The 18,102-nt window shown below is 42.9% G+C and overlaps 2 protein-coding genes across 2 annotated transcripts in view; one reads left to right on the top strand and one right to left on the bottom strand.

Moving 5' to 3' along the window:
- The window catches only part of T265_01821 (hypothetical protein), a gene marked incomplete at both ends in the record, with an annotated part of 29,605 nt that extends 14,470 nt beyond the window's left edge, over positions 1 to 15,135 (bottom strand). Inside the window, one exon of the mRNA XM_009165931.1 lies at positions 15,005 to 15,135. Coding sequence (XP_009164195.1) covers positions 15,005 to 15,135 — 131 coding nt within the window. The remainder of the gene's footprint in view (positions 1 to 15,004) is intronic.
- Positions 14,265 to 18,102, top strand: part of T265_12875 (hypothetical protein) — a gene marked incomplete at both ends in the record, with an annotated part of 7,421 nt that continues 3,583 nt past the window's right edge. Inside the window, 3 exons of the mRNA XM_009165977.1 lie at positions 14,265 to 15,009; positions 15,049 to 15,263; positions 16,456 to 16,920. Of these exons, the coding sequence (XP_009164241.1) occupies positions 14,271 to 15,009; positions 15,049 to 15,263; positions 16,456 to 16,920 (1,419 nt within the window). The remainder of the gene's footprint in view (positions 15,010 to 15,048; positions 15,264 to 16,455; positions 16,921 to 18,102) is intronic.

Below are 18,102 nucleotides of genomic sequence, written 5' to 3'. Positions count from 1 at the left end.
AGAGCCCACCTGAATTTTTCATCCGCTTAGTCATTTTCCGTCATTCATTCTTCTTCTTTGCGTTTATCGCCGCACCTGACAAGTCCTAGTGTGGAGCGTGTAGGGATGCACGGTGGTGACCCTCGTGTGTTTGTGATTCCCTCCAGAGGTTGCAGAGGGTTGGAGGTCGAGCCAAATTTTCGTTGGCAGACTTGACGGCAGTCTTAGGCGCGCACAAAAGACGAACACAGAAGTACGTTATGAGCAAACAAGATTACACAATGGTTCTGTTATCAGACTTCAGAGCGGGTGCTTATCGTAGCAAGGCCTTGAAGTCCTTTTGGACCGAAGACCTACAGAGTGCAAGGATGACTTTGTAACAACTTTATAGAATGGATAGTTTCAGATATGGTGCTAATATAGTTTGCACCGGGAGGAAAATCGTACGTCCAGTTTAATCGAAATCAACCGAATAAACAGAGTTCAGCAAGAACAAAGCGGAAACCTTTCTCTGATTAAGCCTCCCAAGTTTTAGAAGGACGCTTTGTGGTAGCACAATAACATGCTGAACCAAAACCCTGGCGCAGAGTTTACTCAAGTAACCTATTCAGCAACTGGCAATCGATTCTGGTTATCTATTATCTACGATGTAAGACGCAATTTGGAGCAGTGAAAACTGCTTCGAATTGTGCGAAGTCGCTGCAGGTAGCTCTTGAAACAGAATCATCAATTGATGTCGTGCGTGCATGTAAAGCTATGACGAAATCTTACGAGACCAAATGCGACAATGATATAAACTAATGCAGCTTCACGAAACGGCTAGGTGCCGGACTACCATGGGTAGTTGCAGCGCTGTATCATACTATTGGATGATTTTGTCGGGCTTTGTCCGCGTACGAGCAAGAGAACCAAAGGGTTCAATACTCACCCAAGACCAAGTTTAATAGGTCAGATGCCACGGTTGTTTTGGACACAAATGCAGTTCTTGCTGGCTTTTTGGAAGCTGGTGCGACAAAAAGTGTCCACGTTCGCTGAAAATGTTACCTTAAGGTTAATTCACTCTTGTCCTTATCGGGTCCCATCTACAAAATAGGTTTGTTCCGATTGGAAAAGCCTACTTAGCCGCATCGATACCGTCCGAGGAAGCTTACACCACCCCCGAGATTCTACACCGGTTGCATTTCGAACATTTGCCGTCGTTATCATTTTACAGCGTACATGTTGGGTGCAATGCACCGGAGGCTCATTGGATTATTGGTTAAGGGTCAGTAACTGGTTTCAACCTTAAGCTTTAAAGACAACCTTGGGGTGACTATTTCTTCGGTCGGTTAATTCCAGTTCGCAAATTATTGTTGACGACAACCGTGTCGTCCATTGGTCATCTATTAAACACATAAGCACCCGATTTTAATGAATTGAAAGAGGACTTTTGTTCAAGAACTAAAGAAAGATTGGATTGTAGAAGAGAGAATAGAAGATACATTAGCCATGTATGTTGTGGAGTAGCTAACAAATCTTGCTATAGATAGCATCATGTTGGTTCGGCAGAGAGGCACCAAAAATTCACATCTTTCGAAAGCCGAACTACAGTCATTTGCTATCATGAGATAGCTAAATGAAGGGGCTGGGAGAATAAGGGTTTCTGAAAGCCACCGCAACTGGTTTTAAGTGGACAGTATTGCACTAAGCCACCGAGCTGAAGGGTTCGTGATTGAATTATCGCCCTCGTTAATGCGACCTGTGAGGGTTGTTTGATAAGACCTGTAAGTGTCCAGCTAACGTCGCAGAAAGTTGCCGCCTGCTAACTGTATCTGATAACGCTCCAAGAAATTGCAGCTCTGCTAAATTGATACACGATTTTTAAGACGCGTTGAGTGCGTTGTTGTTGCAGGAGGTATGAAAGCGCAAACAGCAAAAATACTGAGACTTATTTGGGTGGTTGTCTAGGGCTAGTGTCGAGACGCTAAGGTAACAGCAAAGGCTCGGTGCATCTATAGGCAACCACAGGCTGTTTCTATGCAGTACTAGCTCCCGAAACAACCGAAGCTACTTGACAAAATAGTGCCTCCCACATATGAGTCAACATCAAACAAAGCTGGACCACATCGCCACTAACTATTGGAGGCAAGGGTCAACTACGGATTGTAGATCGTGCTGGAACACCTCGGTATCATCCACTACGTTGACAAGGTTTATTCTGGCCCTATTTGTAAACCCAGCCCACTTTTGTGTTTGTGTTTATATTAACTGACGTTTGTTTGTCCTTACCACATCACCTATATGGCCTTGAGGTCATCCGGCCATTTTCAGCCGACTTTGCACGTGTGACTGTCCCATGTGGGAGTCTGTTTGCCCCTTTGTTTTGTACCTCTGTGGTCCAAGTAGACTATTTGTTTTGGACGAGTATCTACGGTCGATGTTTGTATCATTTGTGAATTTGTCTTACATTAGTGGTACCGTATAGAAACCCAGCTCAGACTTTGTTTTGCCTTCCAGAGGTTCTGGTATTGCGCGTCACTCGAAGATACCGTTCGCCTGTTACAACCTATGTGGGTTTGGATCATGAGCTTGTCGTTGCTGCTTTCCGCTGAACTTTTCAAGGTCACGGATGGCACACACTTCGTTTGGACAATATCAAGCTCTTGAACTCCTATGTGAAGCAGGCGTAACAGTAGCAACTATAAAATTCTCTTTTGGAGAAATCACTTCTGAATTTGATGCTTAATGGAAGACATTATCTGGTGCCTTAAAAGACGCTAGATTCTCAGCTTGCAGAACGGTCTCACAAGCTGGATCCAAGCCTTTGACCTCGCGAAATGATCGAAAACTGCTTGAGGCTCGAACGGTATTCGACAGTACATTACTGTATGATGAAAAGTAAGACTTCAGGTGAAAAGAGCACCTGCGGGGCTCGAGAAGTTTGGATTTAGGGGGCCGAAGAAATGGAGAGGATGAAAAAAGATGAAAATGCCTGTAAATAACTGCAGCTCTTAGGTTTAACAAGTCCACGTGGGTCTCTGATGAGTAAAACAAGCACTGGTGATGACGGCTCGCTTATCTGTAGGAAAAAGCCTTCAAATTGTCAAGCTTTACTCTTCCGAGACAAGTTTCACTTGCAGCCTGCGGGTGCTGAGCCAGTTTTCCAACCCGCAGCGTGGTCAGTGGCAGCGAACTTTGGTTCCACAACTGTTTCGGAAACAGTTGAATGTCTTAAGTCTTCAATCAGCACAGAACTGTGGTTCCGCTCTCTTCACAGCCAGAAGCAAAATCCGTGGTCAGTGTTGTGCTACTTATTTGTCTACATCTGGTGAAATAAAAAATGCCGCAGCTAACTGAAGTGGGTGGTTGGAATNGTCAGTGTTGTGCTACTTATTTGTCTACATCTGGTGAAATAAAAAATGCCGCAGCTAACTGAAGTGGGATGGTTGGAATACCTGCGGTTCAGCTGCCCCCAAACTTGCGGAAAGCCCAATAGTAGTTGTAGATCCTTGTACTCTCAGAAGCAGACCGACGCAACCCGCTGTGACTCCGGATTGCAGCTTCTGCTCAACCGCCGCAGACCTCTCGACTACGAACGAAAGTGATGCACGCGGGCAGGCAAGCATAGAGTGGACGTAACATCCAAGTTATGTGGAATTATATCCGCCTGTATCCTTACCGGACTCCAAAGGCGTTGCGGTAAACTTTACACCCAATTAAACTAGTTCGAAGCTGGATTGGGTCGGCTGTGCGGGAAAGGCGTTGATTTAACACCAGGAACTGCTGCGAGAACCCCACAATCCCGGAAAATGTGGCGTTGCCCCTTGACAGCTCCACTCCGCCAAAAGCAGCCTCTTCGATTGTGGACACAGATTTCACTCATGACACGGATAGTCAGAGCCGAAAATCGGCAGTGGTATACTAGAAATGTTTACATACACCGAGTTAGTAACGCTAATCGCGGACTACCTGGGAATCCGTATAAACCCAAAAGAAAAATGATTGCCTTCAAAAGCCACGTAAACCGCGCCCTATAGAAAAGCCTTTGGCTAGACTGAAGGTGCAGTCCTCTGCAAAACGAGCTCCTTTGGATGGCCATAAAAAGGTGTATCCCTTGGTAATGCCACGCAACGCACTGGGCTTCAGAGATGAACCATGTCGGCCAAACCACGCCGGATAGCCAAAGAAGCCAACGGAGTGTTGTTCATCCCGAATTCTTAAACAAAAAATTCAGACAACCAAAAGATGTTATTGCGTGGGCTGCAAGTGGCGGTCACGCATCACTTGCTTTTAGGCGACTTTAAAACCCCCGGAAGCCTCCTGATGGATCTCTAGCACATCGGGTTTGGTGCACATTTTTCAACTGCGCTGACCAAAGCCGTTCAACAGAGAGCTCAGACTCAAAATGTCGTCGCAACCACTATATATCGGAAAGACCAACTATCATTCTTGCTGGATCTATAGGTCACCAACGAAAGACGTTCAGCTGATTAAGTGGTAAATAAAGCTCCACTGGGACCTGGTGACCACTGTGATGATGTTTGATACCCCATTCTGCTGGGCCAGAATTCAGGGAACTCAGACGTGAATTTGGAACTTCTACCTCGCGGACTTTCCGGAAATTTGTAGCTCCCTTGAGCAATGAAGACCGAAACCAGCTTCGGTGAAAGAGTTAGACTTTCTCTCAGTCGTGTTAATGCTCTGCCTAAATTAGCATGTTCCATACAAGTTGGGAAATAAACCCAGTGCAACACAGAGTCCTTCCAAACCGCTTTTGCGAGGCGAATATGCTCCAATGTATTGAAAGCTCAACTTACGCTAAGGACTAATGATTCATAATGGATGGCATTTGAACTTATCCCACACGTCCCGCTGCTCCGCAAACTCGAGCCTTACGGGATATGTAAGCACGTTCTTATTAAACAGAACATTCCGAGTGAAAGTAAGTTCGAACAGACCTTCGGCGCTGGTCACCATTAGAGTTTCCCAAGGCTCCGTTTTCGATTTTGATCTACCTCAATGTTCTTCGGGATATTCCTTTGAGTCCGAGCTACTTTATGCAGACGACTTGTAATCCTGAGGTTCAAATCCCAATGCTATCCAAATGCATATTGAAGCTAAAACTAGCAGTCTTTGGACTAGCATCGTCCTCTGAATGGCAAAAAGTGCGCCCATATGTAATTTGGAGGAGACTCAGTGAACGTCTCCGTCGTTTATGGCGAGAATGGACCAGGGGACATCACGAGGATAGATTTCATAAAGGGCTTCAAAATCTGGCCTTTCCCAAGCATGTCCTTCTCACTGCACTATAAGAAACCGGCTCAAAAAGCCTTTACCGTTCTGCTGACGGCGCGGCGTACGTTCTGTTGTATTACTCGCATTGACTTCCAGGTACTTTTTCGGGCCTACGTAAGACCGCTTTTTGAATATGCCAATTGAGTTATCTACTCAGGACGCAAGAAGGACGTAACGCTCATTGAGCTTTTCCAACGAATCGCCGCGAAAATGGTTTCCAACCTTATTTCCGTTGATTACGTTGATTTCCGTTGATTGCGGTGCTCGGCTCCGATGTATTGTTGCCTCTGAGTTGACTTTGTACTTATTTACGTTCTATGCGAACAACGTATGGCCAACAAGCCTTTCACATTTGACCCAGCTAACGCAAAGTGGGGACGCGGTAGGAATAATTTCAAGCTCAGAGTGGACAGCTTTATTAGGCAACTGTTTTTCACCTTGGATAGTTGGTGTGTGGAATAAGACTCCTCTGACCGTTATTCACACTGCATCTGGAACCCGGTTTAAAACACTTTCAGACCCAATTTTACTGACGCTTGATGCTGGGAACTTAAAATGCAGTGACAAATCCTCTAGTCGCCTGCGCACTCTAGGTGAAAAGAAGCCCTGAACACCAAAAACAAAGTTGGCATGGGAGGCTTGGACGAAAGCATTGATTCTGTGTATAAAGCCGTCAATCTGTGAATAACCGCCGCTTGCTATTTCTGTGTATGCACGAGCGCTGCCAGTTCTGTTGAGTTCACAGAAAATCTAACATGTTTCAAAAGAAGCAGTTTCGAGAGCGCTGAACTCAGTGAAATGGGCAGGAAAACTGAAAAAGCCCGCTAGGAATGTCAAATCCAGCAGAAACTTAACAAGACGGCCGTTCATTCAAACTGTCTATCGGTCTTGTGGTGTGGTGGTCTGGTTATCCAATAGGATACAATAGGTATACAATAATAAAGAGGTCAGATGGGACAGACTCACTAACAACTGTTCTCTTTCAAATAGTTCGTCGTTGGCCCAGATCAGCGAATAAACAATAATCCAATTAGGTTGGTCCAGAGTTCTTCTTCCGAACAGTTCCCACATATAATAACTTCCGAAGATGGTCTGAAATGTTTTGGCACCAGAGTCAGTACATGAGTCTCGCGAATGACTGCTGCAAGCGAGAGCGAAATCAGAAGAGGGAGTCGAAGCAAGTGCCCACGCTTGTATTTTGTCAAATTGTACAAGTTTTTATAGTTTATCGTGTTCAAACAAAAAGCGAATATGCCATTGATGAAATACGCAGCGTTATAATGGAAGCAAAATAAAAGGTACAAAACGCCACACTGGAAATTGTCTTGAACACCGCAACGTGAACTGTTTGTCTGTGATAAGTACAGGACAACGATCATATGCCAGATAGATCGTGCAGACCGTTGGCGCTTTCTCTCTGTGTATTAGCTAAGCCACAGCATATCCCTACTCCGTGAAATCAACGACATTCTGCCTCAGGCTGACTTTGGATTCGTTAATCTCCATCATTTGTTATAATTGCAGGCCAGGTTTTTTAAGCGGTTTTATGAACTGCGTCTTGAATTCCGCTTCCATTGCAATTCAGATCCTTCAGTTAATATATTGCGTACGTTTTAAAATGTTTTCCGAGTGTGTTAGGTACTTCTAACGGAGTGCTAGTGGCAATCTGGATCTAAATCACTAGAGATGTGCTGACAGTGTCCGATTATCGGTATGTTTGTAGTATCGAATCAAAAGGGTTATTTCAACAGCTCTGAGGCACATGAAATGGCCTTGTGTATACGGGATCAGTACCATCGGGTCCTGATGAGGAAGCGGTCTGCGTAAAATCTTAATCAAGCCTCGTTGTTAGATAAAGTTATCCTCGTTAGTACCGGAACAGAAATTTCCGCAAAAGATCTTTATCCCGACCCGGAAATTTTTGTACTCGATCCCTGTCTTTCTGCCTATGGGTGAAGACCCGCTGCAAAAATAGTCTATAAGTTCTACATCCGAATGCGGAAAATCCAGGACCCAGCCTTGCATTTCTGCATTTGGTCCAAACATAAAATAACCAACCTGTGTGGAGACAGCCCATTGGAGGAGTTCTTTGTGTTTCATAGCAAGGTTTTTTAATTATCTAGACAGTGTGCTTCCTATCCGTGCCGTTGCTATATCTTTTCCATGAATAATAATCGGTTGGATAAAAATAAGTGGTTCGGATCTCAAACATTTACATAAAAGGGGCATATATTTCACAGAATAAATTTTCATCTGCGCTGCCACTCATTCCTCTGCAACCGCTTCCGAATGCCCTGTTGTTTGCTTTCCTACTGGCCGTGAGTTAGTCCTCTCAACTGTAGACCCCTTGCAGCAGGAAATCTGTCCTTTTTCGCTTCTCTGTCTTCCGTTTCAAGCTTTTCCACACGTTTGTTCACATTTTGGGAGCACCAACTTATGATTAAATGAGTTCAGGACCATGTGCCTGTCTGGTCGAACAGAAGGAACTTTTTCAATAATTTCTCTTCACTTCAGAATTACGACGATTATTGGGGCCAACGTGCGCGTAGCACTCAAAGTGAATAACTTTTGCAGCTTTGCGGAAGCAGTCAATGGGCTCAGATCAATGCTTACCAGGTTTGCGTTACTAGATCCATCTTGACACATTTGCTGTGATGAAAATGAAATAGGGGGCTCGTTGCTGGGTTCTGAACTGTTTACGAGAACCAAAGTAGCTTGCTTCATAAGCAGCGTCTGTCACAGTGGGTAATTTCCGCTATAATTTTCCACAATACAAATATGTTGAAACAAGTTGTACTCAACCTACTGAGAATGAGATTGGCCATGTATTGTAATATTATATTGGCCTCAATAGTTGGGCAACTCGTTCTAGGAAGGAACGTACACAGTATGCAGAGCAAACCTCAAAAGCGGTGTAGAGTTGCGCGCTTCCGGATTACTCACTGTTTGTGCGGAGCTGTCGGGAAAACGTAACTGGCAGCAAGCCACTTTAACTTAAGTTTAACATATCACTGGAGTATCCGTCGCTCAAAGTTTACCACCCCTCGGCGTTTTAACGAGAGTATACGGTAAAAGCCTTCCGCTAGTCTTTGATCACATCGTTCAGTAGATTTAAGAAATCCACGAGGAGCCTGGCATTATGCCCAAATGATACAATTTGGACTGAACTATGAAAACGTTGCACAAACATAAAGCACAAACTAAGCATGTCGATGATTAACGTCAGGCATAAGGAAAATAAGTTCTTGTGCCGGATGGAAGCTTAAATGATGCTTTTTTTGCTTTTGAGTCTGTAAATACAAGTTATATTGTGGAAGAGTTGACAAGTACGGAAACGATAGTTGTGCGCTAAATTGTACACCTTTGTGTACAATATGCGTGGGTATAAGGTGCCGTGTGTCCCTTCACTTGCTTTAGGCTTTATCGAGACTGTTGCAGTCGCACAAAATACAAGCAGTGGTAGTGTGGTAGACTATAGTGACTCTGTTTACCAAGACGACTTTTAACTCAGTCATTACGTTGTATGTAAACTGGTGAGCATCACTTGGTTTTTTTCTACCACAATTTCTAAGAACAACAAAAGAGTGGCTAATAAAAAGGGCGATTACCTGGCATAGTACTCAGGCCATTGTACGGTCGCATTCCATTAGGTTTTACTAGAATGTCCATAGTTGATGCCTTATTGTGGGTTTTCTGGATCTGACGCAGCAAACCTTCTCTAAATCTATTATGTATGTATGTCCCATTAGCCTTCAGCATCTGAGTGTCTTTAAACCAATGCTTTAGTCTTTCTAAAGAGACAGAAAAATTATCTCAGTTTGTCAAACGGAAGGGCTTGAAATGATAAAAATAGCTGTATTTTTGAAGCGTTTGACATAAAGCTTTCAAAATACTACGGAGTGGCCGTGGAACGGCTGCTAAGCAATGTAAGTATAAACAAGACAAACCACTAGGTCCCTTAGATAAACTTGCATAAGTTTTTCTTTTGTAGCATAATAAGGTCTTGTTTGAAATAGAGGCAGCTTTTTGCTACGACTAATATACCAAACGGTCTTCTGGTTTCAAAATATAGATCAAAGTCCAATGAAACCGATAGCAGTTATCAATGCTGTATTGTATAGATCAGAATGGTTCTTGAGGTAATAAACTCAAGTCCATTGGGAATTTGCCGCCTGGCCACTAATAGGGGCTCTTTTGAATCCATCGTGGACGAATTCATTTGTTGGAGAGCAACGACAGCCAGCTTCTGCGAGTGTTGGAAGTATTTCCGTGTAAAGGGTTGTCGTCGATAAGCCTTTGTATTCTAAGTGGACACCTTTTAGGCGTGTCAGCTGGGTGCAACTATCATTATTAAACTTTGGGGCACTGACTACAAATTGAAAGTGGAAGCACTTTGTGCCTAACTTTTGCGCACTAAACAAATTAGGGGTAATACACTTCATAGCACAGCAGGTAGTGAGGCAGGTAGTGAGAAATATAAAAACTTGTGCATAACACGCGTCGACTTCAGCATAGCTTTTGCCTTGAGAGATTACACCTGGATTGCATTCAGAATCAAATTGCTAACAACCACCCGGTCCAGAAAGAAGACAAATGATTAGCATTCAGAATCAAATTGCTAACAACCACCCGGTCCAGAAAGAAGACCAAATGATTACCACGGGGGGGGGGGCATTGGAGGTAATATTTAATTTAGTAGAGGAGTGTCTTACAAAGTTACAGACTCCGAAGTAGAAAATGGGTCCTCCCTCCAATCTAGCGCCAAAGGATTTTGAGAGACAGCAAAACTCAGTAAAAATTCAAAATGGTATGATAAATTTTGGATAGAAAACACTTTATTCTGGAATCCAGTATAACAAGGTAGAAGCTTGTTCATGGTCAAGAGTGCATACCTTAGTATGGGTAACTTGACTTGGAAAACAACTGGTTAAAATTCTGGGGTCATCAGTTTCTGCCGGAATTTCTACCTGAGGCTGATGGTTGGGAAGTGAAGCTATTGGGCTACCAGTGGCGCTGCTTTGATCAAACATAAGGGAGGGGCATGATCCTGTAAGCAAATGTACTGCTGATCAAGAACCAACTACGAGTTCATCGGAACCCGATAGTTAGCCTAAGATTTTTGTCTTTTACATTCCATAGGACCGGCCAGTTTATGTGTGAGTTTCTTGTACATTGGTTTTGCCAATGTACAAAACATCCTTCAAATTGTTCGACAACACTATTATCCACTTGATTTATTTGAATATACCCTAATTTTCTATATTTATTATGTTTACTGTTACTTTGCTTGTACTTCCAAGTTAGGCTGCTACAGAGCAGGTTTATAAAGTTTACATTCAGAATCGATGCTCTTAGATGGGTAGCACTTGGAAGACACTTTATGAGGTCTTCAGGAGGATAACCTTACTTCAGATGAAACCATATTGAGAGGTATGACCTTTGTTGTTCGTGTCGCGCACACAAAATCTGAGAACAGAGGGGCCAAAAACGCTTAGCGGAGTCGATGCTGAGCTGGACAGTTTCGTGACGATTGATTAAGTTTAATGTAAGTTCTTAACTTCAGTGGCTGTAACTATTGGAAATGTGATACCAACGTTAGGAAAGATGTATCAAAGTGGCTAAAAATGAAAAAGTTCAAGAGCATCATCCATGGAATGGGTAAATGACTGCTGTTACTGCCTGCCACCCAGAACGTCTGCTCCAAAAATGTACGTTAGCTCATAAGAATCGGTAAATTTGCGGTCAGTTGTACCGTTTCCCTATATCAAACTGGTGCGATGCAAATGTTAGACTAAATTGGGTAAAATAAGAAGTGCTCGGAGCCTTTTTCACATGCAAATAAGTCCATGGCACGCATCCATCAGTGCGAGGCTACTCACGAAAGATACATTATTCTCTTAGGATATGTTCACTTGATAGAATATTTTGTGAATAGCACGTGATATTCACAAAGCGGTTGAGATGACAACAAGTCAACAAAACAATCAGCTGATTATCAAAGTTCTCTTCAATATTTGGATGTGGATTAGTTTAACTATTTAGAAGTACACATGGTTGTTTGTGAAAAAACCGTAATGAATGTCCGAATCGTTATACGCTCCCTGAGCTACTGCAGCCTACGCGGTCTCGAACATGTGCAGACTGAGAATACTAAGTGGCCAGTCCAAAACCCTTTGGGAGACGAAATGGGATGTATCCCTTATGCTATGAGAAAGAATAATCTCAACAAATCATGCCTCTCTCTTGTCTACTCATGACAATCAGTGTCATTTTTACACAATTTAGCGTCCGGATATAGAAATTAGAGTTATGTAAACTCTCCAGCAATCTCAGATTGCGCATTTCTTTAGCTGAAAATGCGCCCAACTCAAATGCAAGCGGATCAAAGTATAAGACGCCATGTTTGTTAATGGTGAGCCTCCGGTTTGGCACAAAAGCACACACTCATTAACACACCTCCATTTTGTGAGCTCACATGATCTCACGTTCACTGTACTGTATCCTGGATTGGATTTTCTGAAATCTAAGGTGGGAGTTGGGCCTTATTTTTATCGGTGTAAATAATAACTGTCATTTCAAGGGATAAAACACGCTGGACAAATACACGTAGCCCTGCTCAAGAACTGCTAGGTTGGTATGTCTTCCTATGCGAAAAAGTAACAAGTGGGCAACACTGGTTAGTTAACGAAGATGATGTTTTCTACATCCTGAGATTGAAATAATTAAACCTGACACTTGTTGCCGCAAGGAGGCAGGAGTGCAGGTTTTTAAACAAGCTTAAATAATGACTGTTGTAAAGTTTTCAGACAAATTAGGCTAGAATATTCACTGAAAAAGTTGACGTTGAGACGATTACACAATCTCCTCACATTCAACCCCAACCCGCTGACCAAATTGATATTCCTGTAAAAGAGATGAATTTCCAGTCAAAATGCGAACTTCATGAGCAAAACTCATTCAGTTTTATTCGCCAGGAGCATATAAAAAGGTTGACAAAGTGAATACAGACTTTTAACTTTGTAGCTGCGTACGCAACGTTCCACCTTTTCAAGCTGATTATATATTAAGATCTCGTAGTTGTTTCCCGATTATTGCTAACCTACCAAAAATCAACGTAGTTTGATACACTCTTTTCCCATAGAGATATTTATTCTGGATCAACTGGATACTAACTGGTACAGAATCGAAACCAAGCTGGAAAACGTATTTAGGCAGCGGCACCAACTGGTCAGCCTGAGCTGTGTGATGAACGAAGTTCATTTACTACGTCTTAAGCAACAGAGAAACTATGGATTTAACTAGCGTGAAGTCAAAAGCTTTCTGTTTAGGGTATCTGCTAGGAAGGAATTCGGGTCACGCAGTTTGTGGAAAGCCGTTTGACATATTACATCAAAAATTGAACTTGTAGCCTGTGAGTTTATTACCGCATAGCACCTGAATGTGATTAGCTCTTACTGTTAGGTTTGCAAAATAGTATGTGTGTATGTATGTAGCGGATTAGCTACATAAATGAAGTTTCAGTGCCCTTAGGTGTGAACTGCAACAGAAAAGGGACTATTTTTCCCATTTTCTTTGCTAGGCCAGAACCGTACATTTTCTCAGGTAACTCATACCTAAACAGGAATGGAAGATTTTTGATATTACGGTCACAGTAGCTGTCAAGGGCATGATATCTACTCGGCTACTTTGGGTCACATCGGTGGACGATTGCAAAAAGAAAATATATTCCAAGATTACAACAGTAGTATTCAGTTTAACATATGTCTATTTCTTCGTCTTAATTGCACGCGTCATCCGGGTCTATTGATTACAGTGGGTATTTTGGTTGTGAGACATATGTCGGCACACGCTCGTTCACGCTCGGCAAAGTACTTTGGTTCGGTTCTACCAGACTAATTGCGTTGGAACAGGAAAAGATCTCTTTAAACAGGAGGCGGATATGAGTGCAAATCCAAAAAGAGGGCCCTAGAACAGCTGTAGTGATTTGAATAGCGGCAGTCCATAGGTTAATTTCTGTCAATGCAAAAGACATTTCATAAATGTTACTATCAGTCTTCATCAATTAGTGCTAGTTTGTAAAGTTTATCCACTTGATTTGGTACGTATTGTTTGTGAGATTGATGCCTAAAACGGACTAATCTGTTATTAACCAAAGGTTAGTTAGGCAGTAAGCTTCTGGTTTACTACAGAGGTTTTTTACAAACAGTGCGGTTTGTAAACTGTGAATAGACTAAAATACACGTTGAATTTCTTCTATCGAGTTGCAACCAACCGAGGTTTTCCGCACTTTTACAGTTAGAAGAGTGATTCGTGTAGGCTAATGTAGAAATTCCACGCTTGAAACGTCTGCGTATACGAATATCGACAGCAGAGATTTCATTGGTAGATGCATGAAGAATGCCAAAGCTCTTTGCTTCTCTATGGTGCTGCTTAGATGAAGGCTTCTCGTAAGGAAGTATGAAAGAAGTAGTCCAAGGGTGTTGAAGGGTTATTACGAATTCACTCTTGCAAATGAAGTTAGTCTACAAATGAAATTGACGTTCATTGTACACCCATCTCATCCTTGTTAGGATTCACTAGCAGTGAGTATGTTAGAAAGCTCTGGAGAGATTCGGTCCCGTGACTTCCCAGTTGGTGGTTGAATTTGGTTACGAATGTTTGATGAACACGTCACGTGATCTTGTATTGGCTGGTACTTCAGATGACACCATATCAGGCAGCAGACTCATGTGACCCGTAAAACAACATTATTGTGGATTTCTTGAGGAAATGGACAGATCATTTAGAAGAATCAGTTGCGCAACCATGTTTTTGGTATTCGGTAAATAAATTGTCTACTGATGAACTGCAATTCAGCCTTAACGATCCAGTGATGTCTTTTCCCCTTTCTTCTTTCTCTTTTCCTCCGGTCGATATGTTCATAACTCAAACACGGGTGCAAGCTATCTCTCTTTGAGTAAATGTACGATAAAATCGATAGAATTTTTTTCATTTTAGCCATCCTCAGATAGACCACGATGAAAATGATTGATTTACGCAAAGCTGAGCACTTATCCGATTTGACCGTTTGTGTGGAGAACGAGAACTTCAAACTACACAAACTGCCTTTGTGTGCAAAATCGACCTACTTTAAAGAGCGCTTCCAAACTGACTCCGAGTGCCAATTAGAAAAATTCCCCGGCGGGGCAAAAACGTTCGCTTTGGTTGCCGACTATTTCTATGACGACGCAGTGAACCTGGATCCGTTCAACCTTGTAAATTTGCATTTCGGAGCCAAGCTGCTGCAAATGGATGGTGACGACAATCTGTTCGAAATTACGAAACAGTATTTGCGAAAGGCGTGTGATGATGCCAGGCGAAAACGCAACTATCTATCGGCAGTCGCTGTGCTCTGCTCTGCTTACAGTTTTGATGATCCTGATGCAACACAGATAACAGAAGACACTTTCAAGGCATTGGAGTTTGCTTCGTATGAAGCACTCGAAGAAAATGATTGCTACTCTTCATGGAAATCTTCTTCTTGGTCGGGAGATGACCTGATCACAGATTATCTTGTCTACTTGCCCCTGGAGTTCGCGGCCAGATTGATTAAGAGTTGTGGCCTGGACGGAACGAACAAACGAAAACTCTATCGCTATGTTTTTAAGTATTTGGGTAGAGTTTTGGATCATGCTGTGGCAGCAAGAGAGTCATCCTCTCCGGAACCCGAGACCGAAGGTCCCGAGAAGAATTTAGAGGAACGGCATCACACCCAAGGTAAGTGGTACCAGGAATATTTCTACAAAACTTGAGCAGATGCAGAGAATCCAAAGGATATTCCTTTGATGAAATGTCAACCTCCAAGTCAAGTGGAGAGTGAAATACGACAAAGAATGGAGACATTTTATGAAAAAAGCCCAAAGTTACGTGAAACGTTAGCGCATCCGGTAGAACAGTTTGATGCCTTGTTTGATCTCATACCAGAAGAAAATCCCTTACCTGACATTGTGAGTGTGCCGTGGATCAAAGAGGTGGGTCTGTTCGATCAGTGAAAAAAAGTTCGTTTCTATTGGAATAGGTAATTTTCTCTAGTTTTTATGCTTAACCACTGAACTGCGTTCAACTTTTTCTATTTTTTCATTTTTCTGATGTGTTCAAGCTAATGTTGGAAATCATTGATAGTATCACTCCACGTATTATCTGTTCATCTGACTTCAGGATAGCTCAGTGGTTAAGGCGCGAACTTTTTGACAGGAAGGCCAGTGGTTCAAACCCAGCTCCAGCATTTCGACTGCTTCTGCCTAGGATTAGGCAACCTAGCAATGTCTCAGCTCTCCTGCTTCTTTCAGATGGCCTTGTATTATTGTCATTATCATTATATATGCGTTAGAACATGTGCCTCCTTGGTGGGGAGTTTGTTGAGTGGGTAGTATCGTTTACAAGTTTTTGGTTTATTTAGGAGTATGAAAGACTTAAAATGCACACCTGGTTGATGTCATTTGGTCAACAAGAGTAATAGGGTGACAATTGATTGTTCACCAACGTCTGTAAAACTTGAAAAGATCTGCCTGCACACAACTTCATTTAAATGATGAAATCCCAGTTGGTAATAACTACGAAAAAGCGTTCAGTTGTCCACAGATGACTACGTAGAACAAGGTGGTTTTAGCTGGATTTTCAAAGTTCGAGTAAATAATTAAAGTCAGCACAAACCTAATAGGTCTTTTTTAATTGAAGTCCCCAAGCTGGTGTACGGTGCTTAGAATACGTGTCCACCCCTGCACTTGGCTGAATGTATTGCACGAAATGTTGGCTGAACAGTGTCAGTAGCGTTCTTGTTTTCAACCTCCTCCGTATTATCTGAATGAGCACTTGAAAATCTAGGCAGCTCCAAATGCTTGCGATATGCCAACCACCGCTCCATTCTCATCCACTTGATTCTGTCTTTTCATTCTAAGTCTCTAAATGTGGGTAAATACATTCTGTGGTTGTACTGCAGGGAAGCATCGTAGTTATTACTGATTTTGCTATCTCTGATACTGATGATTTATTGAAAGCACTGAGTTCCAGTGATATTTCCAATCCTTATTTCATGTCCTAGTTTACCTATTCATGCGTTGCAACTCATGATAAAAGCAAATTTCCAAAAAACTTCGACGCCAAAACCACAGTGTTTTTTTTCATTGTCGGCGACCGTCACATGGAGCCTTTGTTTTTTTGCAGGCCGTTCTTCTGGTCGAGAACAGTTCAACAGAACCAAGATGCCGCCAGAAAGTGTTGAGATTAGCCCAAAAGTCGTTACCAAGCTTCAGCAAGCAGGAGATCTGCAAGTTTACACCAGCCACCATGTGTGATATAGTGACGGCAGGAACTTCGTCCAGGTCCGAAGGGACGAATGCAGAGCCTCGTGAAGAGTTATCCGAAGCAACACAGAACAAAGACGGGACGCAGTCTGAGGCCAAACAGTCCACAGAAGACACTCCGATCTCGCTACCAAGGTGTACAAATCGAGTATTGATAGAGTACCTGAAACAAAAAGCTGAAGAAAATGAACTTACTACTGAGGATTTCTTTAAAATCTTTGGAAAACTTACGATAGATGATGATGACCGTAGCACACACGATGGCCTCATACATGTCACACTGAAAGTTCGTCAGGCAGGTAAGAAACATCAGGTTGTTTGTAGCGTGAGCAATTTATTTGTGCTTGGTAACCTTCTGCATTGCTAGCTTTGTTAGAAACTATGGTATTCCTGGGTACATTACTCCTCAGGAAGTCTGATCTAGAAGTGAAAACTAAAGGACCCAGGATGTTTACAACATATGGGAAGCTCTGGCGATTTGGGATTTACTTAGGCATCTGGGTGCTTCACCGGGAGTAATTTCAGGTGCCTTGATATTCATGAATCCGAGATTCGGTGAATCTTATGATAACAAAGCCGAACAGACTGCGTTTTGTGAGACATCCGTTTGGCCAATTAGCGGTGAAAAATAACACCAATCACAGCATCGTAGTAACCCAACAATGTGGACACCGTGATGGCCTTCGCAAAGAGTAAGGCAGTCGGATCCACGAACGGCTAGATCGGTGTTCGTCGCTGTGCTGTCAACCCTCAAGCTGTTGTGTGTGTGCGTAGTTCGAATCCTAGGTCAGATCATCCTGTTATTGGTTGTACTGTCTGATACGAACGGGACCTGGTCTAACCGCCGTTTCGATCAGCCCAAACAGGATGTGTGCTAAGCACCAAGGCTTCCGCACAGCACCGTTCTCTGTCGTGCCTCGAATTTCCTTCGTTCAGAATGATCTTTTAATCCCTCACTCTTTTGGCTAAGCAGTTTAATCCCACCCTGGTTGCCAAATGAGTGCTAAACCCTGACTTCTAACCAGCAGTTAACCGCGCAGCGCTATTTCCACACGTGGCATGGAAGAGAACGTTGGTAGCTCCAGCTGCATAGGTGGTCGTTGGTTTGTTTGCCTAGCTGGACAAGCTGATGATAAACGACTCATAAACATGGGCTGCGTCAGTGGGTCTCCAACCCACCCACTGGTTGGCCTCACTATGCAACAAAGTACTGATGATGACTCCTAGATTGGTGGGAGCTCCACCTAACTGCCCTACTCAGTGAACAAAGTAGCACTTATTGTTCCATTGTGTGTCAAACTTTCTTCCATTCCTTCAAGACTCACAGTAGAAACCAGTCGGATGTAGTGTGTCAATTTTCACGGTTCTGATAGCCTACCTCTAACTTACTTTCAGGTTGGGATGGTAGGCACGAAGTAAACTGTGATTTACTTTCAAGCCCCGTTGGTTTGTCAGTGTTGTTTATACCTATGAATTCTGTTCCAGACCGAGACCTGACCGATGAGGA

Source organism: Opisthorchis viverrini (genome assembly GCF_000715545.1).
Source record: "Opisthorchis viverrini unplaced genomic scaffold opera_v5_20, whole genome shotgun sequence".
Classification (NCBI taxonomy): domain Eukaryota; kingdom Metazoa; phylum Platyhelminthes; class Trematoda; order Opisthorchiida; family Opisthorchiidae; genus Opisthorchis; species Opisthorchis viverrini.
The sequence above is the reverse complement of the archived record's forward strand: the minus strand, read 5'-3'. Positions and strand labels throughout refer to the sequence as shown.